Below are 23,601 nucleotides of genomic sequence, written 5' to 3'. Positions count from 1 at the left end.
TTGAATAACTGAAGAATCTAGCTCGAACAGTTTCCTGTGAGAAAACTCATAAAGGCTTTTCCTCCTATGCATAACATCTGCTGACATCCAAAAAGTAGATTGTGCTGTCTGGGCCTCCCATTCTACTTCCCTGGAAACTGGAATTCGAAGAAGAGGGAGCAAGGCAACTCAGGCCAAACCCAGGTAAAGTATCTTCAGAAACATGAGAGATGAAAGAACACCTTGGCCCCATCTCACATACCATTGCCTTCATCTGTCCCAAATTTATGGATAGACTAACAGAGGCTAGGACAGAGCCCATGACTCACTCTCTCACCAGGCTCTCTACAGGCTCCAATTTGGTCCAATATGATGCCCCAACATATTACAGAATGCCTTAAACCAGATCTCCCTCCTCCCCCAAGCCTGTACACTCCTGTGTCCAGCTTCTACTGGCCATCCCTCAGCCTTTCTTCACCTTTCTCCTACTCCTATTCCCAGGAAATTTGTGAACACTGGTGCTCCTGGAAGCATTCCCAAAACCATCTCTCCCCTTCTAGCTCCTTATGATGTCTATCTCTAGCTTCTGTTCCCTTCCCAGTATTGACCACAGTGCTGGTAGGCACAGACTGCAGCCTGTTCTCTTAGGATATGCCTTCATTACAAGTCTGGAGGAAGTAGGGTGTGCTATGGGCTGCACTGTGTAGCTTTTAAGTTAATGAAGGATCCTCATGATGATGGCTGGAGCCCAGGGCCTGTTCAGGCAGTATGCAGAACCACTCCACTACTATTGTGGTTAAGAAAGCCACATCAGGCCAGCTATGTCCTGTTCAAGAGAAAAGCCCTTCACAGATCAGAAAGGCATGGAAACACAAAGTCACCCAAGAAGTGAGGAGGCTTTGGGACCAAAACAGACTGGTGTTCCATAATTTAAAACCCAAGCAGACACAGCACCTGCCTACTTCTCTCCCTGCCCTGCTGCTTTGTCCTGTTCGGTGGTCTCCCTGAATTTGAAATGACTTCCTTTCTTTTTTGGCCAAGCCCTGGAGTTGAGACATGCTCAGCCTCTGTGGAAAGGGGATAGAAAAAGCAAGGAAGGTTGCTGCCATACCCTGGATGTCCAACAAACTTCCTCTACTGCTGCTAAGCCCTGTGGGCTTACAGAACTTCCTCTGCTGCTGCTAAACCCTGGCTCTTACAAACCTGTACCAGGACCAAGGAGCTGCCATTCCTGCCCCTCCTCCTTCCCTGCTTCAGCCTGGGAGCTTCAGCCCTAACTCAATTCCGCAGAGTTAATCACTGAGTGTACAGGCGGCCTGAGGTCCTCTCTCATTAATCTCCACCCTGGTCAGGCCTCCATCAGTGCTGAAGCTGACAGGAGGCCATAGGGGCAGTGAGAAGGGGCCTTCAAAAGACCAGGATCTTGTAGGCTGGATCTTACAGGTTCAGGGCTAAAAACCGTTTGCACTCAGAGTACAACGTTATGGAGTCAGCCATCTCCTTTTCATTTTTTTCTATGGGCTGACTGCCCACAGACACAAATAGAGAGAATGAAAAAAAAAGGGGAGCAAGGTCCAGATGATGTGGACACATTGACATCTGGGAATCTTCTTTATAAAGGCAAAAGCAATAATTAGGAGTCAAGTGGCCTGGTTCTGCACCTACCAGGGTTCAGTTCTCAGAACCACTTGATGATCTATTCATAACCATCTATAACTCCAGTCCCAGGGGATCCAACACTCTCTTCTGGCCTTCCTAGGAATGCATGCATTTAGTGCAGACATATATACAGGCAAAATATTCATACATATAAGATAAAATAAACTTTAAAAAATTAAATGAGCCAGATGTAATAATGTAGACCTTTGACCCCAGCAGTCCAGAGGTGTGGCCAGTAGCTCTCTATAAGTACCAAGTCAGGACTACATAGTGAGGCACTGTTTTTTTTTTTTAATAATAATAATAATTTTTTTAAGTTACAAATATGTAAAACACTCAAAACCAGGCTACCACATGCTTGATGCATTCAAGTGTCCATCAAATAGTAGGACTGCAGATTGAGGCTGCAGAGCTCAGCACTTCCTAGTATTTGAGGGGCCTGGGTTCTACCCCAAGTACCACATAAAACCAGTGTAGATTATACTCTTATGATCTCTGCAGGCCAAATGAGAAGAAGTCCAAGGTCATCCTCAGCTACAAAGCAAGTTTGACACCAGCCTGGACTACATGAGATCTTGTCTCAAAATAATAACAATAGTTGTTGTTGTTGCCACTATTTATTATCACTGTACACTGACAGACAGGCAGGACTTTGGCTTAGGGTTTCCCGGAATATCCTTTCTTCTTACAAATGGTAAAGAGGGCTTCCAAGCTGGGAACAAAACCACAAACTATGAAAGGGTAAAGACAACAGAGTGAATTAACCTAACCTCTCAGGTCTGTTTCCTATCAGCAGAATAGGAACCAAATTGCCTTGCATCGTGGAGCTGTTGTGAAAACTGAGAAAAATGCCCTAAAGTTTATGAATGGGGAGCTAGAGAAGGACTCTATGGAGACAGTACTGTGGCAAGCCACAGTCTCTGGCCCCCACGAGTTGTTCTCTGACACAGGTGCCCTGGCTCTAGTATGCCAGAACCTGGGACGGCACATAACAGACAAGAAGCCAGCTCCTCTCGCCTTCTGGGTGGAAGTCATATACCATTCCTGACGCACCTCCACCAAGACAGTATTACTGTTTTCCTTCCAGGGAGGATTAAAAAAAAAATAGGTTGGTGAACTCTGGAACTGTAAGCCAAATAAACCTTTTCTTTCCCAACTTGCTTTTTGATCATGTGGCTGAGTGAAGATTCATCAATTTCCAAACCGTTGTCAGAAGTTTCACCGCCTCTTCCCTGAATCTGGATGAGGCTTCTAAGATGCATTCAACTCCTAGGCAGCCACAAGTGGTTCCTGAGCTCCGAGTCCTGTCCTCATAGGCAGGAATAGGGGTCATTTAGAGCCACCTTGTAAGAAAGAACACACTTTTGAGGCTCAGTTCTCAGTGCGCAAATCCTGGACCAGACCCCGCATGCTCTGCTGGACCCAGGTTCCTGAAAGTTCCGAGCTGTGAGGCATGAGATAGACAGAGACTGCTTCCAAGTCACACCTGCTAAGAGGAACCGGACTCAACTGGCTGGGAAGGTGGAAAATTGGTTGAGTAGACTGTCTACATTCGATCATCTTAAGAACCAGACTGTAAAAATCTCAATTTCTGGACCCATAATTTTGTTGTGGCTGAGTTTACCCAGGCCTAGCAGGTCTGCAGCCCCAACCTGGATTGTAGCTTTTCCTTTCAAATCTAGAAAACAGTCTGTTGGAGTGTAGGGGAAGGTCTGGGAAGGTTAAAACTAAAGACTTTGGGCAAAGGAAGAAGTGAAAAGACACGCTGTCAGGTAGTCTGTATGCCCTCAGAAGTGGTGACATCTCTGGCCTGCCGCCTTCCCTCCTCAAGGGCCCTCAGGACCACCTGCACATCACAGGCCAGGTAAAACTGAAAGAACTGGCCTCCCTTCCCAAGGCCTCCATCATCCTTTAGTGTGAAGGAAGCGGCACCCTGAAGGTTTAGTGGGTTTTAAATCCTTTCCAGGACTGAAACCGAGGATAAGGATGTAAGTAAAAATGGGTACAACGCTCTACATGAACACGCCCCACCCCATGGAGGTCAATGACCGGAGGTGCTTACCCTCAACCTGACACATCTGAATTGAATCCCCAGGACCTACAGGGTGAAAGGAGAGAACCGGCTCCTGCAAGTTATCCTCAGACCTCCACCTGAGCGCTATGGCACGGGTGTTGCACACACATGAGCCCACACCATACACCATAAATAGAATTTTAACTTTGTAAGGAAAACACTAGCCCTTCCTTCCTGCAAACTGCAACCTGCGAGCAGCCCACCCTGCTGGGGTTCCCAAGCCCAGGATTGTTCAGGCACACGGAACCCTCCACAAAGCCCGAGGCACGGTGTGTGTGTGTGTGTGTGTGTGTGTGTGTGTGTGTGTGTGTGTGTGTGAATCTATTCAATCTGTAAAATGGGAGTAAGAAAAGGTCTACCACACGAAACACTGAGCGACAGGTTAGTTAAAGTAAAGCGCTTAGGAAAGCCCAGCGGAAGCTAGCACTCGGTACCTATTATAAGTAACAATAATGGCTTTCTCTTTCAGACGCTGAAAGTGCGGGTTGATGTAACTGCCCCACCAAGGGAGGAGGCACTTCTACTCCCACGTCACTGATTAAACAGACCTAGAGACAAGCTCTAACTTGCCAGGCAGTTCGAATGAACCTACAGTTGGATTCGAACCCAGGACAACTTCGCTCTTTTTTCTTTTCTTTTTTTTTTTTTTTTTTTTTTTCCCTACTTAGAAGCATTTATGATTGGGCCGAGTCATCCAATGTTGATCAAAAATAGCAACCAGCAGGAGCGCAGACCCCCCGAGTCCTGTGTAGACCCGCCCCCACCTGAACAGAGGGGAAAAATGCTGGAGAGGGTCTGGGCAGCCGAGAGGGGGGTCACGTGGGGGCCGGGCCGGACCCCCACGTGCGCCGCCTGCAGCCGCTTAGCGAAGCCCTTTGTCGGGAGCAGCCGCGTTCGTGCCGCACTCGGCGGCTTAAAATAAAGACAATGTTCCCAGCCTCCCTGCGGCTAAATCCGGCGCGAGTGCGGGGGTGGCGAGCGAGCCGGGCGGGAGCTCTTCTCCCCGCGCTGCCTCCCTTCTTCCCTCGTGCCTCAGTTTCCCCAACTGGTATGAGGAGACCTAGCCAAGCTAGGCGGGAATGCAAAAAGCGTGATACATCAGGAGGTACGGGGCTATAGACCCCTTCTTCTGAAGCTGCACAGACTCCAGAACGCTGCACGGACCAAAGATGAGGACACTCAGGAGGAGGCAGAGGAAAGCTGGACACCCTCCCCTCCCGCCCACAAAATAAGTGTTTTTATTTCTAAAGGGACATGTGCAGAGGCGGTGGGAGAAAAGGGAGAGCAAGAAGATTGGGGGAAGGGGGCAAAGAGGAAGCTTGATTCAGACTCGGAAATGGATGTGGAGGCCTAACTCCCCCACTCTAAACCACGTGTACACGCACAAGTACACGCACCCCCACGGCTCTCCCAACATGCAGCCCGCAACCTAAGGATGGCCCAGTAGGGGGCAGCCTGCCACAGAGACTGCTTGTTTTCTGACCTAACCCTAAGGGTCTAAGGCCACCGAAGGTGGGAGGAGGAGCTGTTCAGATCCCCTGCCCCGTCACCCCCTCCGCCCCAAACTGTAGTATATGACCAAACACAGCGAGAAGGCACACTGGGTACCCCTTGGCAGCCTCAAGAGTATTGATGCCCTCACATGTACCTGCCACCTGCGTCCCGTATCTGCTGGCCCAAGCCCCAGAGTCGTCATCAATTTCTTCCTTTTCTGGTTCCTTTGGCAACTGAGCTCCAGGCTCAACATTGGTAGGAAAATGAAGAGAGAAGGAAGAATGGGTGTGCCCCGGACTCCAAAACCCTGCGCTTAGAGCCCAGGACCTGAGTCCAAACGGTGGCTCACCTGGAACCTACCTTCAGCTTTCTCGTTTCTCTCCTACATAAAGGCAATCTTGATTTCGGTCCTTCCCACCTCCCACTCAGGGCTTCATCACAGCCCATGGGGCAAAACACACAGGAGCTTTTCGTGTTTCCAATTCTCCTCGGTGGTCAGCTCTCCAGGAAGTCTCTATTGGGGCATTGCTGGACCCAGGTCCCTATGACAAAGCCCCCAGGGGGTGTCTCTATCTCCAAGGAGACTCTACACAGAAATCCAAACCAGCCTGGGGGGGAAGGGGGGGTGAGGGTCAAACCGTAGGCTGAGAGGAGAAGTGGCTCGTACTCCCCAGGTACACACCTGTGAACCTAGAGTGGGAGTCAGGGGAGACAGAGCTTGACAAGCTGGGAGGAGAGCTGTCTGTCTGCCTGACTGTCTGTCTACCAAGGGGAAGCTGGGGGTGGAGCAGTCAGGGAGGTAGATGCTACCTCGCTTGTCAAAATTAGCCAATTCCACAGTTGGGCAACACTCAGACATACACTGAGCACAGACACACGCTCCCACATGCGTTCTGGCTCCAGATTAGCAGGGTCACACCTGGATTTACGTAGGCTGCATAATGGCATGAGCACACATGTCATACCACACATGCCGGACCCTGAACAGCATATGGAACAGACAGAGTTTCTCTAGTGCCCCACAAACCAGACACGCATATACCCTCACACCAGACCTTTCCATACACCAGAGTGCAGTGCCCAGCATGTGGGCATGTCACTCAGTCCCAGGGTGGGTGAGCCAGCCCTCTGGGTCTGTTCCAAGTTGGAACCTCTCACGTGAGGCCCAATGTGTCATTTTCAAACAGAAGGAATCTAGCTCCCTCACAGCAGGGAGGAAGAGCAGAGTGTGTGGCTGGGTGGGTGGGTGGGTGGGCGCGTGGGCATATTCATGGGGGGAGGGTATGCGAAGGAAGCAGGCATGTGAATAATGGGGCATGTGTGTCGGGGCATGTGTGTTGGGACATGGTGCACAGGAGTTGGGGGCTTTCCGGTTGGGTGGGGGAAGGTGCCCGGGAAACAGAGTGTGCCTTTGTGAGAGGGTGTGTGTGTGTGTGTGTGTGTGTGTGTGTGTGTGTGCCGCCAGCCTGTGTGCAGTGGGTGTGGGTGTTTGTCTCCCTGTATCCGCCTTCTCTCTCCTCTTGGACTTTTAGCTTTCCTGGGCTCTCTTTCCTCATGTCCTGCCTCCTTCCTCTCGAGGCTCAAAGTGGGTGCCCTTGTGGACGAGGGGGGCACACTCCAGGACTTAGTCCAACCCCAGATGCTGCCTGAGGCTTCCCTCCTGCTCCCCCTCCCTTTCTTTCCTCCCTTTCCTCCCTCCCTCTCTTTCCCTTCCTCCCTCCCCCCCAAGGCTGGCGTGCCAGGGGGTGGGACATGCCAATCACTGGCTGTGCCTCTCCGGCTGCCAGCACAGGGCGCAGCTCCCCCCGGGAGCCAGGTGTTTGGGTCCCAGGAGACACTGCAGGCCCCCGGAGAAGCACTGAAGCTGAGGACCCTACAGACCCCTCTCCGGTCCCATGGTGAGTACATTTGGGAAGGTTTGGGAGGGGCTGTGTTGAGCTGGGTGCAGAAGCATCAGGGTCCTCTGAAACAGGGCAGGGACAAGGATGAGACAGGAATGGGGGTGGATTCTTGAAAGGGGAGGTGGCCAGGGAGGGGTCTAGAGGCCAAGAGGGCTCTCTAGCAGTGGGCATTGGCTGCTATAAACACACTGTCTGCTGCTTCTCAGTGGATTCATCTGATGTTTTTCTGCGCTTTAGTTGGCAGAAAAGGTAAAGACCTTCTTAGGAAACTCAACCTAGACTTCAGAAGAGATTAGATGGCTGTGTGGTTAGCAGATCCCCCAGCACACTAAAGGCAGAAGGGGAAGGGCAGGAGGCAGCCCTGGCTACCAGCACCTAGTTGAAGAGTGACCCCATGTACATACTTTTGGGGACACCAGTCCCAGAGCCTCCTTCTCTCCTCCTTCAGGAAACCATGAATCCTACCTCCCCTATCCACCTTCAGCCCCCCAAGATGGATTGAATGAGGCTGCTGGCCAGATGGACAAGCTGGATGCCAAGGTGGGTGTTGGGCCAGAAGCCAGCAGGAGACCAGGCAAAAAGCCCCAGTGCTCTTTGGAGACAGATAAGCACATGGATAGCCACACCACCCAGACAATGTGGTCCTGGCACGCGAAGGGACCCAGAGGGCCCTCTCTGTGTTTTTGTATCTTTGGCTTGCAGAGGGCAGGTTGCGGGCAATACAAGGGTACTGATGCACACATGTGTTCCCTGACTCCAGTAAGGATGAGTTAAATCCAGAGCTTCTGATTCTTGGAGTTGCCACCTCTAAGACAGGTGTCTGGAGAAGGGGCAGTTGGCTCATGGAAATCTGTTCACCTTAGAGGTTCTTAGCGCCAGTGGAGAGAGGTTCAGTTCTTCTTACAGTGCACATCTGTCTGCAGCTCATCCCATTGGCCCAGTGACCCCTGCCTCACTGGCTAGCAGTCTCCAGTAGCCAGTCTCCTGTCTCAGAGTAACCAGCTACTCCATTAGCTGCCCAAGGAAAGCTTTCTACCCTCTGATCTCAGCTACAAGGCATACCATGATAGCTGTTGAGATATGTAAGAGGAAGAGATGGTGGGACAGGGCTACAAAGTATCATTCTAACCTCCATGCTGGACTGGAAGCTTTGGCTTTGGTGGATCTTGAAGAGCAATAGGAAGTTCTAAGTGTCCAGAAAGGTCTAGGCAGAGCTGTCCCAATGTACAGTCAGAGAAAGCAAGGCTAAAAAGGCAAAATGAACGTACCCATGGCCCCATTAGGGAAACATAGCAGCCCCATCGGTAATCGAACCCCATTCTCCTCATCCTCAGCGTAATACTGTGTTGCCTCCTCCGTGAACAGGAGGATAGGATATGGTGGGAAAGGGAAGGGTGTAGCAAGCTTTGTGAGGCAGGATCTTGGGCTCCCAAGCAGGCAGGCAGAGAAGAGGTGGGTGAATTGAGCTGAGTTTCTGCTCGGCTCTGATGCCATGGTGATGCCTCGAAGAATGGGGGAGGGAGAGAGAGAGAAGAAAGGGAAGGGGGGGAGCACAGGAGTGAGGATCTAGGGGCGTGCAGGGCGGAGGATGAGGGGGCCAGAATGGCTGATGCCACACTTGCAGAGCAAGGTCTAGGTTGCAGCCTGCTAACAGCCAGGCTCTCCCAACCTGGTTAAAGACGGTCAACTAGTTAAAGTCCATCGCTGGTGAGCAATTTTGGCCATGGCTCTTTGATAGATGCCCCTCCTTCAGATCATCAGTGTATTTCTGGAGCATGTGACTAATGACCACTGACCTCTGATAGGTTAGCTGGAGCTCCCGGTAGTAGCTTAAGCCCAAAACATGAGAGCCATTCCTTTTACTTACTTCCTTGTTTCCAGGGCCAGGGGATCAGGGGTGGAAGTGTTGTGAACCTTTAATGAACCAAGAGCCACCTGAAGTGAAAAGCTAACCTACTGGGAGCTACCCAGAAAGGCTGGCTTCTGAGCCATGGCCCCTAAAGAAGGGGACAGTCAAAAGCCTTGGCCAGGACTACCCACTTACCCAGGGGCCCAATCCCACAGCCCTCTCCGAAGACCACCTTCTCCCTAGTGTTATCACGGCCCCAGCCAGATTTTTCTGACAGCTTCTAGCCCCAGAATAACAAGATGGCTCCACGCCTCCTTCTTGAATCTCCCCAGCATGCTGTCACCCTCTGCCTCCCCTCACACTCCCTGCCCAGGCTCAGGAAAGTCTAATGTTCAGGAATTCTTCTCCCCCCCCACACACCCCCGCCCTCTTTCTAGCCTCCCCCAGTGATTCCTTTCTTTCTCTCTTCCTCTCACCAGCCAGATCCTCAGTCCCTAGAGATTGGTTCAGGGCCCTGGCGGTCATCAGTCTGGCCTGCCTCGTGTTAGAAACTCTGACCTCATCCCTTAACTCTTGCAACCCATATTAACTTCACACACACACACACACACACGCACACACACACACACACATCCCACTCCACATCTATTTGTGAACCTCACTTAGCTTCCCTGTGCCTCTCAATGAGGCAGGGTTTTCTTGAACCACTGAGCAGAGGAAGTGCTCTTTCTTATTTTTCTCCTATGCTCTTGTGACAGACACACCCTGACTGACCCAAGAGAACTGAGGCCTGGTGGGTAAGGGGTCATAAAAGCAAGGGGCCCCTAAACTCTGCTCCAGAGCTGGTCATCATCCCTATAGGCTCATCTTCAACCTCCAGAGCCTCAGGTCATTAGGAGTACCCACTCTCCGTGTACACATTCATGCATTTATTCCACAAATATTTGCTGAGCAATTACTATGTAGCAAGCCCTAAGATAAAACCAATAAATGAAGCAAGCAGAGATGCTACCTTTCCTCCCCGTCAGTTATGGCTAGGTCGCCCCTCCCCCACCCTGTCACTATTCCATCACACAGAAAAATGACACATACACAGGCCAGAATCTAAAGCAAGGACCGCTGGCTGATTCAAACTGGGGTTTGGCTAAGCGAGTGGAAACAGGTGGAGAGACCATTGTGACTCTGCTGCACACCCCATCAAGAGCAGCTTAGGGTCGGGGCTCCCAAAGACGGGTCTCAGAGGCAGAAGAGTGCATCCTTGATGGGCTTTAAAGTCACCTCTGGTTGCAAATCGGAGGTAATAGAATCTATTCTCAAGGAGTTATAACAAGTAAATTAAATTATGCATCTAATTCGTAGAGCCATGTCTGGTATACTCAAGCAGCCAGTAAATATCAGTTGCTATGATAATAATAGTAATATTATTAAAGGCTCCCAACAGTCTTCAGCAGGAGGCCTAAGTCCTGGGCAAAAAAAAATCACTCTCTGCATTTCTTAACACCTTCTTGTACCTAAACCATGAAAAACCCAAGATCCCAACCCATCCCCACAAACCTATGAGCTCACCCCCACCATCCCTAGTCTCATACAGCATTGCACACATCTTCACACACAAACTCATACTAGAAACTCTGCCCCATCCTACATAAAAGCTCTCAGGTTGGTTTGGTGACTTACCTAAGGTCAGTGTGACAAAAGCTTAAAGCTAAGGATTGACCTAAGAGGTTCCTGCCTGCCCCACCCTGCAATCCCTATCTCCCAGCTCCTCCATGAATGTTCTTTCTGTTTTGTTTAAGACTTATTAGGCCGGGAGGTACTACCACAAGACTTTAATCTCAGCACTTGGGTGACAGAGGCAGGTGGATCTCTGAGTTTGAGGCCAGCCTGGTCTACAGAGTGAGTTCCAGGATATTCAGGGCTAGACAGATAAACCCTGTCTCGAAAGCAAAATAAAATAAAATAATATTTTTTATTTGCTATGTATGGGCTGTTTTGCCTATATGTATATCTGTGCATCACATGCCTGCCTAGTGCCACTGAAGGCCAGAAGAGAGCCTTGAGTCCCCTAGGGACTAGAGTTACAGACTGTGGTCAGGCACCATATGGGTTCTAGGACTTGAACCACAGTCCTCTATAAGAGCACCCAGTGCTCTTAACCGTTGAACCATCTCTCCAGCCCCTCCCTGAGTGTTTAATAGGATGTGCTTTCAATCAGAGATCTAACTCTGGACTCCTACTTCATAAAACTTCTGGTTCCGTTACTGAACCCCAACACCCTGACTCTCAGCCCCAGGATGATTAAAATCATTAGAAACCAAGTCAATTCGTGACTACCATCCTCCTGTAGCCATCAACAAACACATAGTGAAATCTCCCCAGTGAAAAGTTAAAGAGGGATGGCTCAGTGAGTAAACATGCTTGCCATGCAAGTACGAGGACCTGAGTTCAAACCTCAGGAACCTACATAAAAGCAAGCATCTTCACTTGCTTTTAATCCAGATGCTCCTACAAGGATATGGGAAGGGCTGGAGAGATGGCTCAGTGGTTAAGAGCACTGACTGCTCTTCCAGAGGTCCTGAGTTCAATTCCCAGCAACCACATGGTGGGTCACAGCTATCTGTAATGGGATCTGATGCCCTCTTCTGGTGTGTCTGAAGACAGCAACAGTGTACTTATATACATAAAATAAATATTAAGTAAATAAATAATTCTTAAAAAAAAAAAAAAGGATATAGGAGACAGAGATAGCAGAGCTAGGAGAATCCCCAGATGTTTACAGATTGGTCAGCTTGGCATAGGTAATGGGAAAACAACTCAGTGTATACATGCATACATATAAAAGTTAGGCCAGGCATGATGGTGCACACCTGTATTCCCAGCTCTCAGAAGGCTGAAGCAGGAGGATTGCTGTGAGTTCAAGACTATCTTGGGCTAAATAGTGAGACCTCAAACGAAATCACTTATAAGCACCCGTATCAGGTGGCTGAACCACCTGTAACCCCAGTTCCAGGGGACCGGACACCCTCTTCTGGCCTTTACTGTACCCGGAAATGTAGCACGCACTCACATAGGCAGGCAAATTTACGCACAAATTTAAACTCTTGTTTGCTTGCTTGCTTTTCGAGCCAAGGTTTCTCTGTGTAGCCTGACTGTCCTGGAACTCACGCTGTAGATCAGGCTGGCCTCAAACTCAGAGATCTGCCTGCCTCTGCCTCCCAAATGCTGAGATTAAAGGCATGCTCTACCACACTGAGAAATTTTAAACTTTTTGTAAAAAACAACAACATGAAAAACTAGCTGAGAATGTAGTTTCATTGGTAGTCTGCACATCTGGCAATCAGGAGCCCCTGGGTTTAGCCCCTAGCACCACACTGGGTGTGGTGGTCCATGTCTGTAGTCCCAGCACCTGGGAAGTGGAGACTGGTGGATCAGAAGTTCAAAGTCATTCTCAGCACACAGGGAGCTCAAAGCTAGCCTGGATTGCCTGAGACCCTATTCAAGAAAAAGAGAGAGAGAGAGAGAGAGAGAGAGAGAGAGAGAGAGAGAGAGAGAGAGAGAGAGAGAGAACTAGAAATCTAGCATAAGTAAGTGGGTTCAGTGTCCAGGGAAGGGAAGGGAAGGGAAGGGAAGGGAAGGGAAGGGAAGGGAAGGGAAGGGAAGGGAAGGGGGAAGGGGGGAGAAGGGGAAAAAATGGGAAAGGGAAGGGGGAAGGGAGAAGAAGGGGGAAGAAGGGGAAAGGGAAGGGAAGGGAAGGGAAGGGAAGGGAAGGGAAGGGAAGGGAAGGGAAGGGAAGGGAAGGGAAGGGAAGGGAAGGGAAGGGGGAAGGGGGGAGAAGGGGGAAAAATGGGAAAGGGAAGGGGGAAGGGGGAAGGGAGAAGAAGGGGGAAGAAGGGGAAAGGGAAGGGGGAAGGGGGAAGGGAGAAGAAGGGGGAAGAAGGGGAAAGGGAAGGGAAGGGAAGGGAAGGGAAGGGAAGGGAAGGGAAGGGAAGGGAAGGGAAGGGAAGGGAAGGGAAGGGAAGGGAAGGGAAGGGAAGGGAAGGGAAGGGAAGGGAAGGGAAGGGAAGGGAAGGGAAGGGAAGGGAAGGGAAGGGAAGGGAAGGGAAGGGAAGGGAAGGGAAGGGAAGGGAAGGGAAGGGAAGGGAAGGGAAGGGAAGGGAAGGGAAGGGAAGGGAAGGGAAGGGAAGGGAAGGACAAATTGGTTAAGGAAAGTAGCATAGATGCATCATCTCAACACCTGAGAAGCTGAGGTGACAAGATCTGCCAGGGTGGCACAGCAAGGACTACAGTAGGTGATCAGGAAACTCCGACTCTTTCTGCTCTCACTGTAATGGGAAAGCAGGCTCACAAGCAGCTAGAGCTGAATCTCGGAGGAGAATGGAAGGTCCAAAGGACGCTGAGAACCTAACTCTAGAACCTCTGCCCTTTCTCCTTAAACATTCCCAGAGAGAGGCGAACATCAGAGAGGCACAGAGCAATGGGCCAAGTAGAATGAACACAGGCCTTGAAGAGGAAAGCTAAAGTCACAGTCCCAATGCTACTACCTCTTGTGGGACCATCAGAAACCCACTCAGCCCTCTGAGCCTCAGATACCTCACCTGTACTACAGCGATAAAAGTGTTCAGCAGAAAAGGGGAAAGAGCATATATCTAGTGCACAACATGTCCTAAGTATGATGACTACCAATTTGACCATTAAAAAAAGATTTAGCAGGGATGTCTAGCCATCGAGGCAAGAGACTGCCAGCCTTGCTTTGCCTCTGAGAATATTGATCCTTTCTCTCCAGTGTCCTGTACTAAAAGTATTTGCTTTAGCCAGGCAGGTGGATCTCGCAGAGATTTGTTTTGTTTTGTTTTGTTTTGTTGTTTTAAAATAAAGTCTCCCATAGCTCAGGCTAGCCTTAAACTTGCTGTGTAAATGAGGTTGGCCTGGAACTCCACATGCATGGACTAGCATGGTTTACAAAGTAAGTTCTAGGCTACCCAGGGCTGTGGAATGAGACCCCATCTCAAAAGAAAAGTTAAACCAAATAAAAGCACTTGTGTCATTCTCGGTAGTCACCACTTGTCTCTAAGTGAAGCTTGGGATGAGTAAGAATCAGTCACCATGTTCCCACCCAGAGTTGATGTCCCTGCAGCTTCCAGTGAAGGGGCCTGAATCCTTCAGCTTCACCTCAGGGACTTGAGTCCTCCCTGTGCAGCATCTGAACATGTTGCATTCAGGACCCTCCACAGATCCCAGAGATGCTAGGATAGTCCACACTTGATCTTAGCCAAAAGGCCAAGAAGCGATGCTAGGATGGTCCAAATCTTCCTTCATACAGAAGAGCAGATAAGAACAAGGGAAGAGCTGGGGTGGACACCCCTGTCAGAGCACTGTGACAGGGGGTCAGGAAGAAGAGCCAAGGTCATTAACTGTGTGACTGCTTTGGGATCCTGCTCATCAGCTGAGGAGTGAACGTCGGGAAAAGGATGACAGGTTAGGAGATTGTGCTGATAACAGTTGAAAGACTGGACAGCACTGAGCCTAGTTCCAGAGCAATGGGTCCCAGGTACTGGTGCCAAGCCTGGGGCAAGTTAAATGAGACACTCACCTTGGAGCAAAACTTGAGGGGTCACAGGGATATAGGGTGTGACTCAATGGTAAAGCACATGCTTAGTATGCACAAGGTTCTGGGTTGTGTCCCCAGCACAAGAAAATGAAAGACAAAAAACAGAGACAGAGGGAAGAAAACTTCATAACCCAGAAAGGCAATATTGCAACTTTGTTACTGATTTGTTTGTTGCTTTTTTGTCTTGTTTTGTTTCTTCTGTTTTCTTTCCTTTTTAAAAGATTTATTTATTTATTTATTTATTTATTTATTTATTTATTTATTATGAATACACTATAGCTGTCTTCAGACACACCAGAAGAGGGCTCAGATCCCATTACAGATGGCTGTGAGCCAACATGTGATTGCTGGGAATTGAACTCAGAACCTCTGAAGAGGAATCCGTGCTCTTAACCACTGAGCCATCTCTCCGGCCCTATTTTTTGTTCTTAAAACAGTCTTACATAGCTCAGACTAGCCTTAAATGTGCTATGTAAATGAGGCTGGCCTTGAACTCCACATCCTCCTACCTCTACTTCTAGAGCACCAGGTTTACAGGAGTGTGCCACCACACCCAGCCTGGAACACTTTTACAAATCAAATAACAAACCAGTCTTGGTGGCACATGGCTATGATTCTGGCATTGGAAGACTAAAGCAAAGAATTCTGAATTTGAGGTCAGCCTGGGCTACATAGTAAGACTTTGTCTCAATCAATCAATCAATCAATCAACCAACACTACAACAAGCTTGCTCTTTTTGTAAATAAAGAACTATTTATTTGGGAACCAGGGTCAGGTTTGGGGTTTGGGAGCTAAATAAATAGGATTGCACATGTGTAGGGCTAGATCCTGCCGTAGACATTTTATTCATAATAGATTGTATTTGTGTTAATATTTTTCACATCATATAAGACATTAGTTTATCTACTATCGAGTTTGGGGACATCTTTAAATTTTGTGGCCAAGGAGCCTCTGCAGTTGGGAGGATGCAGACTCTCCGATCAGCCAGAGAATATACTTTAGTTCCTTTACAAGTCTCTGCTCAGCTCTGCTGCCCCAAAGCACATGGAGCTGACACAAAGGGGACTGTACACAGTTTAAGAACAAGGAGACCTTAGTAATGCCTTCTCTCCGATGTTGCTGGGCCTCAGTTATTCCCTCTGGGCAATTGTCATTAATCAACCCTAAATTCAGAAAACCAAAGACATTACCTATGCAGGGCAAATTCTCAAGATAGTGGCCAGCTGCAGCCTTACCAGGGAAGAAGGCCTGATCCCAGCCTCTAGTTCAGTGCTTGACTTTAGTTTAGAAGGCGTGTGACAAAACTGAGCGATAAAGATAATCATATTTTACAAAATATGGTTAGCTCATGCCTCTAATCCCAGCATCCAGAAGGCTAAGGAAGGAGGCTCAATTATGAGTTTAAGGCCAACTTAGGTTACACAGTGAGTCCAAAACTGGCCTGGATACACACTATCAAGACTCTCAGAAGCTAGGACTGTAGTTCAGTGGCAAAGTGTCTGCCTAGCTGCAAAGTCCTGGACTTAAAGCACAATGCTGGTGGGGTGGATGTGGGTGCTGAACTGTGTTTAAATGCAATGCTTTTAAAATTCAAATGGGTGAATTAGTTTCCAATGATATTCGGTCTTTTCGTTGTGTTTGTTTGGGTTTTGTGAGGTTTTGTTTGGCTGTTTTTTAATGCTTAGTTGTAGGTTCTTATAAATGACGTTTCACTGAAGAGAATGGGGTCCAGTCCTGAGTGTACATTCCTGTGTGATCTTCTACAGGTTCTCTGGCTGTTTTGCTTGGGTCTCTTTCAGTTCCCTTATCTGTAAACTTGTGCCTATGTCGTTTTCCTGCTGAGCTTCAGTGTGGGGGGTGGAGAAGTCGCTCGATTTGTAATGCTTACCTAGCGTGGAACTTCATCACCCACACCGTGTAAAACCGGCCTGGGACCCTTTGCCTCTCATCCCAGCACTCTGAAGATGGAGGATCAACGTGAGTTCCAGGCCAGCCCAGACTACATGAAATGTCTTTAAAAAAAAAAAAAAAAGTTTGGTGAGAATGTGTAAGGCCCCATGTTTGATTCCTTATACCACACACACACAGATTAAATAAGATAATGCATGAACGAACAGAAATACTTTAACAGTGACTGGGGTGAGCTGTCAACAGCACGAGGCACCATTATTGTCAGTCACCACTATTGCACCATCAGAGATATGGGGCCCTGTGCTAGAGATGAAACTCGGGGCCCTAGTAATGCTTAGTAATTTACTAAGAGCTATACCCAAGCCCTCTAGGAGAATTGTTTGCTTATTTATTTATTCTTTCTTTTTTCCTCTTGTTTTTTCTTTCTTCCTTTCTTTCTTTCTTTCTCTCTTTCTTTTCAAGACAAGGTTTCTCACTGTAGCTCTGGTTACCCTGGAACTCACTATGTAGACCAGGTCAACCTTGAACTCCTAGACTGCCTCTGCCTCCTAAATGCTGGAGGCACCACACCCAACCTTTGAAGAGATTTTTTTTAATTAAAATACAATTACATCATTTTCCCGCTTCCCTTTTCTCCCTCCAATCCTTTTCCTGTACCCCCAGAATTTGCTCCCTCTGAAACCATGATGTCTTTTTAGTGGTTATTGTTACATATATATGTATGTATGCCTAAATACATAAATACAAGCTGCTCAGTCCACTTAGTATTACTTGTATGTATATTATTTCAGGGCTGACCCCTTAGTATTGGATAACTAATTAGGGGGTTCACCCCTGGGTAAGAGTATTCCCCCCTCACTAAGGGATATTTTTCATAGAAGTAGCCACTCCTAAGCAGGAAAGAACCCTCATTCCTACACAGACTGAATTTATGGAGAACCGGTGTTCACATCAAGAGCCATTCTTAAGCACATGACTTTCAAAAACTCATTTAATCCTCTCAACAATTCCTTGAGTCATTAGCTTGAAGGTCTTAGCTAATCCCTACATCTCTGTTGAGGAATCTATGGTTATGGACATTAAATCACTTAAAGAAAATAGTAATAGCACATTAATAGTCAATAAAATAAGATATGGTGGTGCAAGCCTTTAATCCTGTCACCTGGGAGGAAGAGGTAGAATCAGAAGTTTGAAGTCATTCCTCATCTTGGCTGCACAGGGAAGCTGTACTATATGAGACCCTGTCACAAGAGCCTGTCACTAATTAATTAAGATTTATTTTTAAGTATTTTTCATTTTTGAGATAATATAATGACAGAATTTTAGCTTCCCTTTCCTTGTCCCAGATCCTCTCATATACCTCACCTTGCTCTCTTGCAAGTTCACAGCCTCTTTTCCTTACTTGTTACATGTGTGTGCATGTGTCTGTATGTGTATGTGTGTGTGTACACACACCTAACTGCATAAATGCAACTTGCACAGTCTACCTCATGTTACTTGTATGTGTGTTTTCAGGGCTGACCACTGATATTGGGGAACCGTTTGGTGTGTCCTTCCCTGCGGAAGACTATCTCTCTCACTGCCAATGTCCTTAGTTGCCTGTAGGTCTTTGTGCAGTGTTGAAGCCTTATCGGCCTTCTGCTCCCACTTTAGTACTTCTGCTCTGTAGTCCTTGCTCAACTCAGTAGTCAGTCATATTGGTGAGGTTTTACGGAAACAGCTTCAGACACCCCTGTAAGACAGCATCTCACAGCAAACATCCTGATTCTCTGGCTTTTACAGTCTTTCTGTTTTTCCCTGAGCCTTAGGTGTGGGAATTATATTGTAGTGAATTATTTAATTTTTTAGGATTTATTTATTTTTATTTTATAAATATGGATATTTTCCTACACATATATGCATGTAACACTTTGTGAGTTGTCATGTGGAAACAGAGAACTGAACTCTGGAAGAGCAGCAAGCACTCTTAACTGCTGAGCCATCTCTCCAGATCTTATGGGTGGTTTGTTGTTGCTGTTGTTGTTGTTGCTGCTGCTGCTGTTGTTGTTGTTGTTGTTTTAAGTTACATAAATGGCAAAGTGTGGATTCAAATCCAGACAAACCTTACCTACAATCTTAGCACTTGAGGCAGGGAGGCAAGGAGGAAGAAGATCAGGAATTCAAAGTTATCCTTGATTACATGGAAATTTTGAGGCCAGTCTAGGCTATGTGAGACCTGTCTCAAAAAAAAAAATCACAAAGACTGGTGTAGTGGCACATATCTTTAATGCCAACACTTGGGAGGCAGACCCAGGTGGATCTCTGTGAGTTCAAGGCCAGCCGAGTCTACAAGTTCCAGAATGACTAGGGCAAGTTACAGAAAAACCCTGTCTTGAAAAGAACAAATAAGGCAATACCAATACCCTCTTGTTTGTTACCACTTCTCCTACAGCCTTTTAGCTAACATCAAGTGTAGTGTTAAATGCAGGCAGCCTAACTGTAGCATTAAATACAATGATCACAGGCACAGAACATTATTCTCTGTGTCACTGACTAAGCCCCCAAGCAACACCAGGACCTGGAAGAATCTTCCCAACAGTTCAATCCTACAGGCCACAGCTTCAGGCTGGGAAGACCCTAAATTTCTTTAGTAGACAGGTGGGGGTACAATAAAGGACCCACCAAACCACACAGCAGCTGGGCTCCAGCTTAGCAGGACCTTCGGTCTTCGGTCTGCCTTGCCTTTGGCTGAAGGTCTCCCCTGCCTTCTAGACTTTCATTTTTCACAATTTTAGTGTCGGGGCAGACTCCAGGTTCCAGAAAAGTCTGGGGGATCCTCCTATCTCCCATGCTGCCCTACTCTTAGCTGGGACCCAGGAACAGACCAGAGAGAGGGAGGAGAGCCACTCACATCCCATCTGGGGCCAGACCTTCACCTGACTGGGAGCCGAGTTCATCGCCCCTGTTGCCTGCTTCGCATACAATCCATGGAAGAATGTGTAGGCATAAACCACACATTCTCCTGTACCCTATTCCCTGTCTCAACACTGCCCTCAACTGTAGCCCAGGCTATCCTCAAATTCATTGTGTAGCAGAGGATGACTTTAAACTCCTGATCCTTCTGCCTCGTCCTCCTTTCAAGTGCAGGGATTACAGATGAGGACCATAACTCCCCACCCTCTTCTTCTCTTTGGAGCTTTCTTCTTCTTTCCATTACCCTTTCTTTGGTGAAAGCCTCACACTGGAGCAGCCCATGCACAGCAAGTGGAGGAAGTGGACTCTAATCCCACTCAGCATCTTCTCACTATAGCAGAGGTTGAAGCTGCTCAGTCACCATTACCTCCAGTAAGAAAGGGATGGCAAGGGCCATCCTGCTAAGGATGAGCAGGACAAGTTAAATTAGATAACTTGATTAGGTGCTTAGCACTGTGTCTGGCATGTAGCAAGTCCTTCTTAAATGAAGACATTAATAAGGTTGAACAAAATGCTTGGAAAATTTCGCAGGTCTGTATACAAAAGAACCCTCCCAATTCCTGCCACATGAAATTTAAAGAAAACAGGAATGAATTAGGGGTTGGAGAGATGGCTTGGTAGCTAAGAGAACTCACTGGCTCCTCTTCCAGAGAACTCAGATTCAGTTCCCAGCACCCACAAAGTAGTCACAATGTGTGTAACTCAGTTCCGGGGATGCCCTTTTTCTGGCCTCCTCAAACACTACTTACACGTGGTGCACAGACATACGCATAGACAAAATACTCATACACATAAAGTAAAAATACTTGAAAATTTTTCCAATGAGGAAACTGAGGCTCAGAGTCTGAACCCATTCAGAAGCTTTCATGATGACTTAGGTCCCTAGCTTTCAGGACTGCCCCCATGCTGCTGGCAAAAATCTCCTTGTGGCTGGAAAGCACATTGTTAGCCACGGTGAGTAGGTGCCAGCGCCTGGGGGTGATGCTGTCTGGCCTGGCACTCTGAAAGGTCTGGGGCTGTATCTTCCACTCAGAATTGCCAGAGGTACCGAGTGGCCTAGCCAAAGCTCGTGTCCTTTCTTTTCAGGTGATGCCCTTACTCTGAAAAAAATCTTGTGACTGGAGGAAGGGGCTGCCCCTTCATTCCACCGGGCTGCAATGAACACCTCAGTGCCCCCTGCTGTCAGTCCCAACATCACCGTCTTGGCACCAGGAAAGGGTCCCTGGCAAGTGGCATTCATCGGGATCACCACAGGCCTCCTGTCTCTGGCTACAGTGACAGGCAACCTGCTGGTGCTCATCTCCTTCAAGGTCAACACAGAGCTCAAGACAGTCAACAACTACTTCCTGCTGAGCCTAGCCTGTGCTGATCTCATCATTGGCACTTTCTCCATGAACCTCTATACCACATACCTGCTCATGGGCCACTGGGCTCTGGGCACACTGGCCTGTGACCTCTGGCTGGCCCTGGACTATGTGGCCAGCAACGCCTCTGTCATGAATCTTCTGCTTATCAGCTTTGACCGTTACTTCTCAGTGACCCGACCCCTGAGCTACCGAGCCAAGCGCACTCCCCGCAGGGCAGCTCTGATGATTGGCCTCGCGTGGTTGGTTTCCTTCGTTCTCTGGGCCCCAGCCATTCTCTTCTGGCAATACCTAGTTGGGGAGCGGACGGTGCTGGCTGGGCAGTGCTACATCCAGTTCCTCTCCCAACCCATCATCACTTTCGGCACAGCCATGGCCGCCTTCTACCTCCCTGTCACAGTCATGTGTACACTGTACTGGCGCATCTACCGGGAGACAGAAAATCGAGCCCGGGAGCTAGCAGCCCTACAAGGTTCTGAGACACCAGGCAAAGGTGGTGGCAGCAGCAGCAGCTCAGAGAGGTCGCAGCCAGGAGCTGAAGGCTCACCCGAGTCACCTCCAGGTCGCTGCTGTCGCTGTTGCCGAGCACCCAGACTTCTGCAGGCCTACAGCTGGAAGGAAGAAGAGGAAGAGGATGAAGGCTCCATGGAGTCCCTCACATCCTCTGAAGGTGAGGAGCCTGGCTCAGAAGTGGTGATCAAGATGCCTATGGTAGATCCTGAGGCACAGGCACCCACCAAGCAGCCCCCCAAAAGCTCCCCAAATACAGTCAAGAGGCCCACCAAGAAAGGCCGAGACCGAGGCGGCAAGGGCCAAAAACCCCGAGGGAAGGAACAACTGGCCAAGAGAAAGACCTTCTCACTGGTCAAGGAGAAGAAGGCAGCTCGGACCCTGAGTGCCATCCTGCTGGCCTTCATCCTCACCTGGACACCATATAACATCATGGTGCTGGTGTCTACCTTCTGCAAGGACTGTGTTCCAGAAACCCTATGGGAGCTGGGCTACTGGCTTTGCTACGTCAACAGCACTGTCAACCCCATGTGCTACGCACTCTGCAACAAAGCCTTCCGGGACACTTTCCGCCTGCTGTTGCTCTGCCGCTGGGACAAGCGGCGCTGGCGCAAAATCCCCAAGCGCCCTGGCTCTGTTCACCGCACCCCCTCCCGCCAATGCTAATGGCCCCCCGTCTCCTGCATCCTTCCACCCTCAGCTCCAGGGAGAGGCCGGTGGAAAGTGTCCCGGAAAATGGGCTGCATCTTCAGCCCGAAAGCCCTGCTCAGAACTCCTCTGGCTTCCCAGGCCCCTGGGTCACCTTCTTGGACAGCCCAGAGAGACTTTGCCGCTTTCCAAACTTTGCTGTTCCCAGACAGAGAGTGAAACCCGGGGAACTGGTTTTTCTGATCCCTGCTGTGTGGGAATGGGCCCAGCAGGAGGATCCGGGCTTTGGACTGTTTGCGTTTAGGCAGGAAGTCAGGAGCCAACAGGGCGGGCCAGTAGTTTAAAGGTGCAGTCTTCCTTGGCCCATCAGGGGGCCTGGATTGCAGTGGTGATAGCACCCGCTGCAGCTACATATGGGAGATCACACCAAGCACAGAGAGAAAAGTTTGGAAGAGGAGGGAGGTGGTGAACCCTGGCTGGAAATCCCCTCCCTACACAGGCAGAGCTCATCCAGGTAGGCCCTAGGCATACTCTCCAGGATTGTCCAACCTCCCTACAAATGTCCCCAGGTCAGCCCTATGTGGGTCACCTCCAAGGCAAATGTCCAAGCGTGAGCAGGACAACGACACCAGAGGAGACCAGCTTGGCTAAATACACCAAGTCCCAAAGCAGCATCAAGGACCAGATGTCAGGTGTCCTAACCGGCCCTCCTTGCCGTTTTCCTGGGGGTGGGAGTGGGAGTTGGGGGGGTAAGGTGCCTGCTATCCAGTCCCACACCCATTCTTCTCTCTCCCTACCCTAAAGTGACCTCGGTCCCACCCTCCTGGCTCACAGCCGTTACCTGGGTGGATCTGCTCTGGGCAGATCTAGCCAGACCTCCTGCATGCTGCCTGCCTCCAGCCTTGCCCCACATGGGTCTGTCCCAGCCAGCAGATTCTCTTCTGTAAACTCCTTAATCCAATCCGTGCATGGCTGCCCTGCCACCCTAATCTCCAGGCCCTGCCTGGCCCCTGTTCTTTTCTTCCATCCTCAGCATATGCTGAGTCTGTGAATAAAAGCCACGTAACTAGTGGGCACTATAAGGAATTCCTCCCTGTTTGGGCCCCAAGGCCAGGAATGCAAGGACAGGGAAGGCACAAGAGCTACAATGCAGAGAGTGAGCTGCAGCTTCTAAGGCGGATCCAGCAAGGACAGCATTGCATGACTAGATCGACTAAACCCTGCGGGGGGGGGGGGGGGGGGGCAGCACAACCTGTGAGTCCATGGCTCAGGTGAGTGGTGCTAAGCCAGGCAGGCCTGACCTCTGAAACAGCCCTATGTACTCTGTACATAGCAGCTCTAGGGCCTTATTCCCAGGAGGAACAGAATTCTTCTAAACTCCTATTTGTAGCTGGGGAAACTAAGACCCAGAGACCCAAGAGGATTCTTTTGGATTATAAAACAAATCAACGCCCAGGCTTCCACAACCTCCTGACCTCTAGACTGTAGGGGTGACAGACCTAGGATACTCAGGCCAAAGCATTCAATCAGGGAAACCCTCAGGGCACAACCTAAGCATTGTTTTGGTCAGAGAAGTTCCCAAAGCCTGACGAAAAGGAACCTGAAGAGATTAACCCCACAGTCCTAAGCAGTGGTTAGCCAAGTATAGTAG

At 49.1% G+C, this 23,601-nt stretch overlaps 1 protein-coding gene across 2 annotated transcripts; it reads left to right on the top strand.

Annotated features, from left to right (window-relative positions):
• Positions 1 to 6,597: 6,597 nt before the first annotated feature.
• Positions 6,598 to 23,032, top strand: Chrm1 (cholinergic receptor muscarinic 1). 2 transcript variants are annotated; one of them, XM_029472839.2, is made up of 3 exons: positions 6,598 to 7,104; positions 7,556 to 7,647; positions 20,515 to 23,032. In XM_029472839.2, exon 3 carries the CDS (start codon positions 20,586 to 20,588, stop codon positions 21,966 to 21,968), a length of 1,383 nt encoding a protein of 460 aa, XP_029328699.1. In that variant the 5' UTR covers positions 6,598 to 7,104; positions 7,556 to 7,647; positions 20,515 to 20,585; the 3' UTR covers positions 21,969 to 23,032. The 2 variants fall into 2 exon arrangements, with proteins under 2 accessions (XP_029328699.1, XP_021007434.1); XM_021151775.3 differs by lacking the exon at positions 7,556 to 7,647.
• The last annotated feature ends 569 nt before the right edge of the window (positions 23,033 to 23,601 follow it).

The sequence above is a fragment of the Mus caroli genome, unplaced genomic scaffold, assembly GCF_978045245.1.
Source record: "Mus caroli unplaced genomic scaffold, Mus_caroli_1 scaffold_20, whole genome shotgun sequence".
NCBI lineage: Eukaryota > Metazoa > Chordata > Mammalia > Rodentia > Muridae > Mus > Mus caroli.
Note: the sequence above shows the minus strand (reverse complement) of the source record. Positions and strands in the feature narration are given on the sequence as shown.

Coding starts and splice junctions, on each gene's coding strand:
- Chrm1 (XM_021151775.3), top strand. CDS start 20,586: ATGAACACCTCAGTGCCCCCTGCTGTCAGTCCCAACATCACCGTCTTG.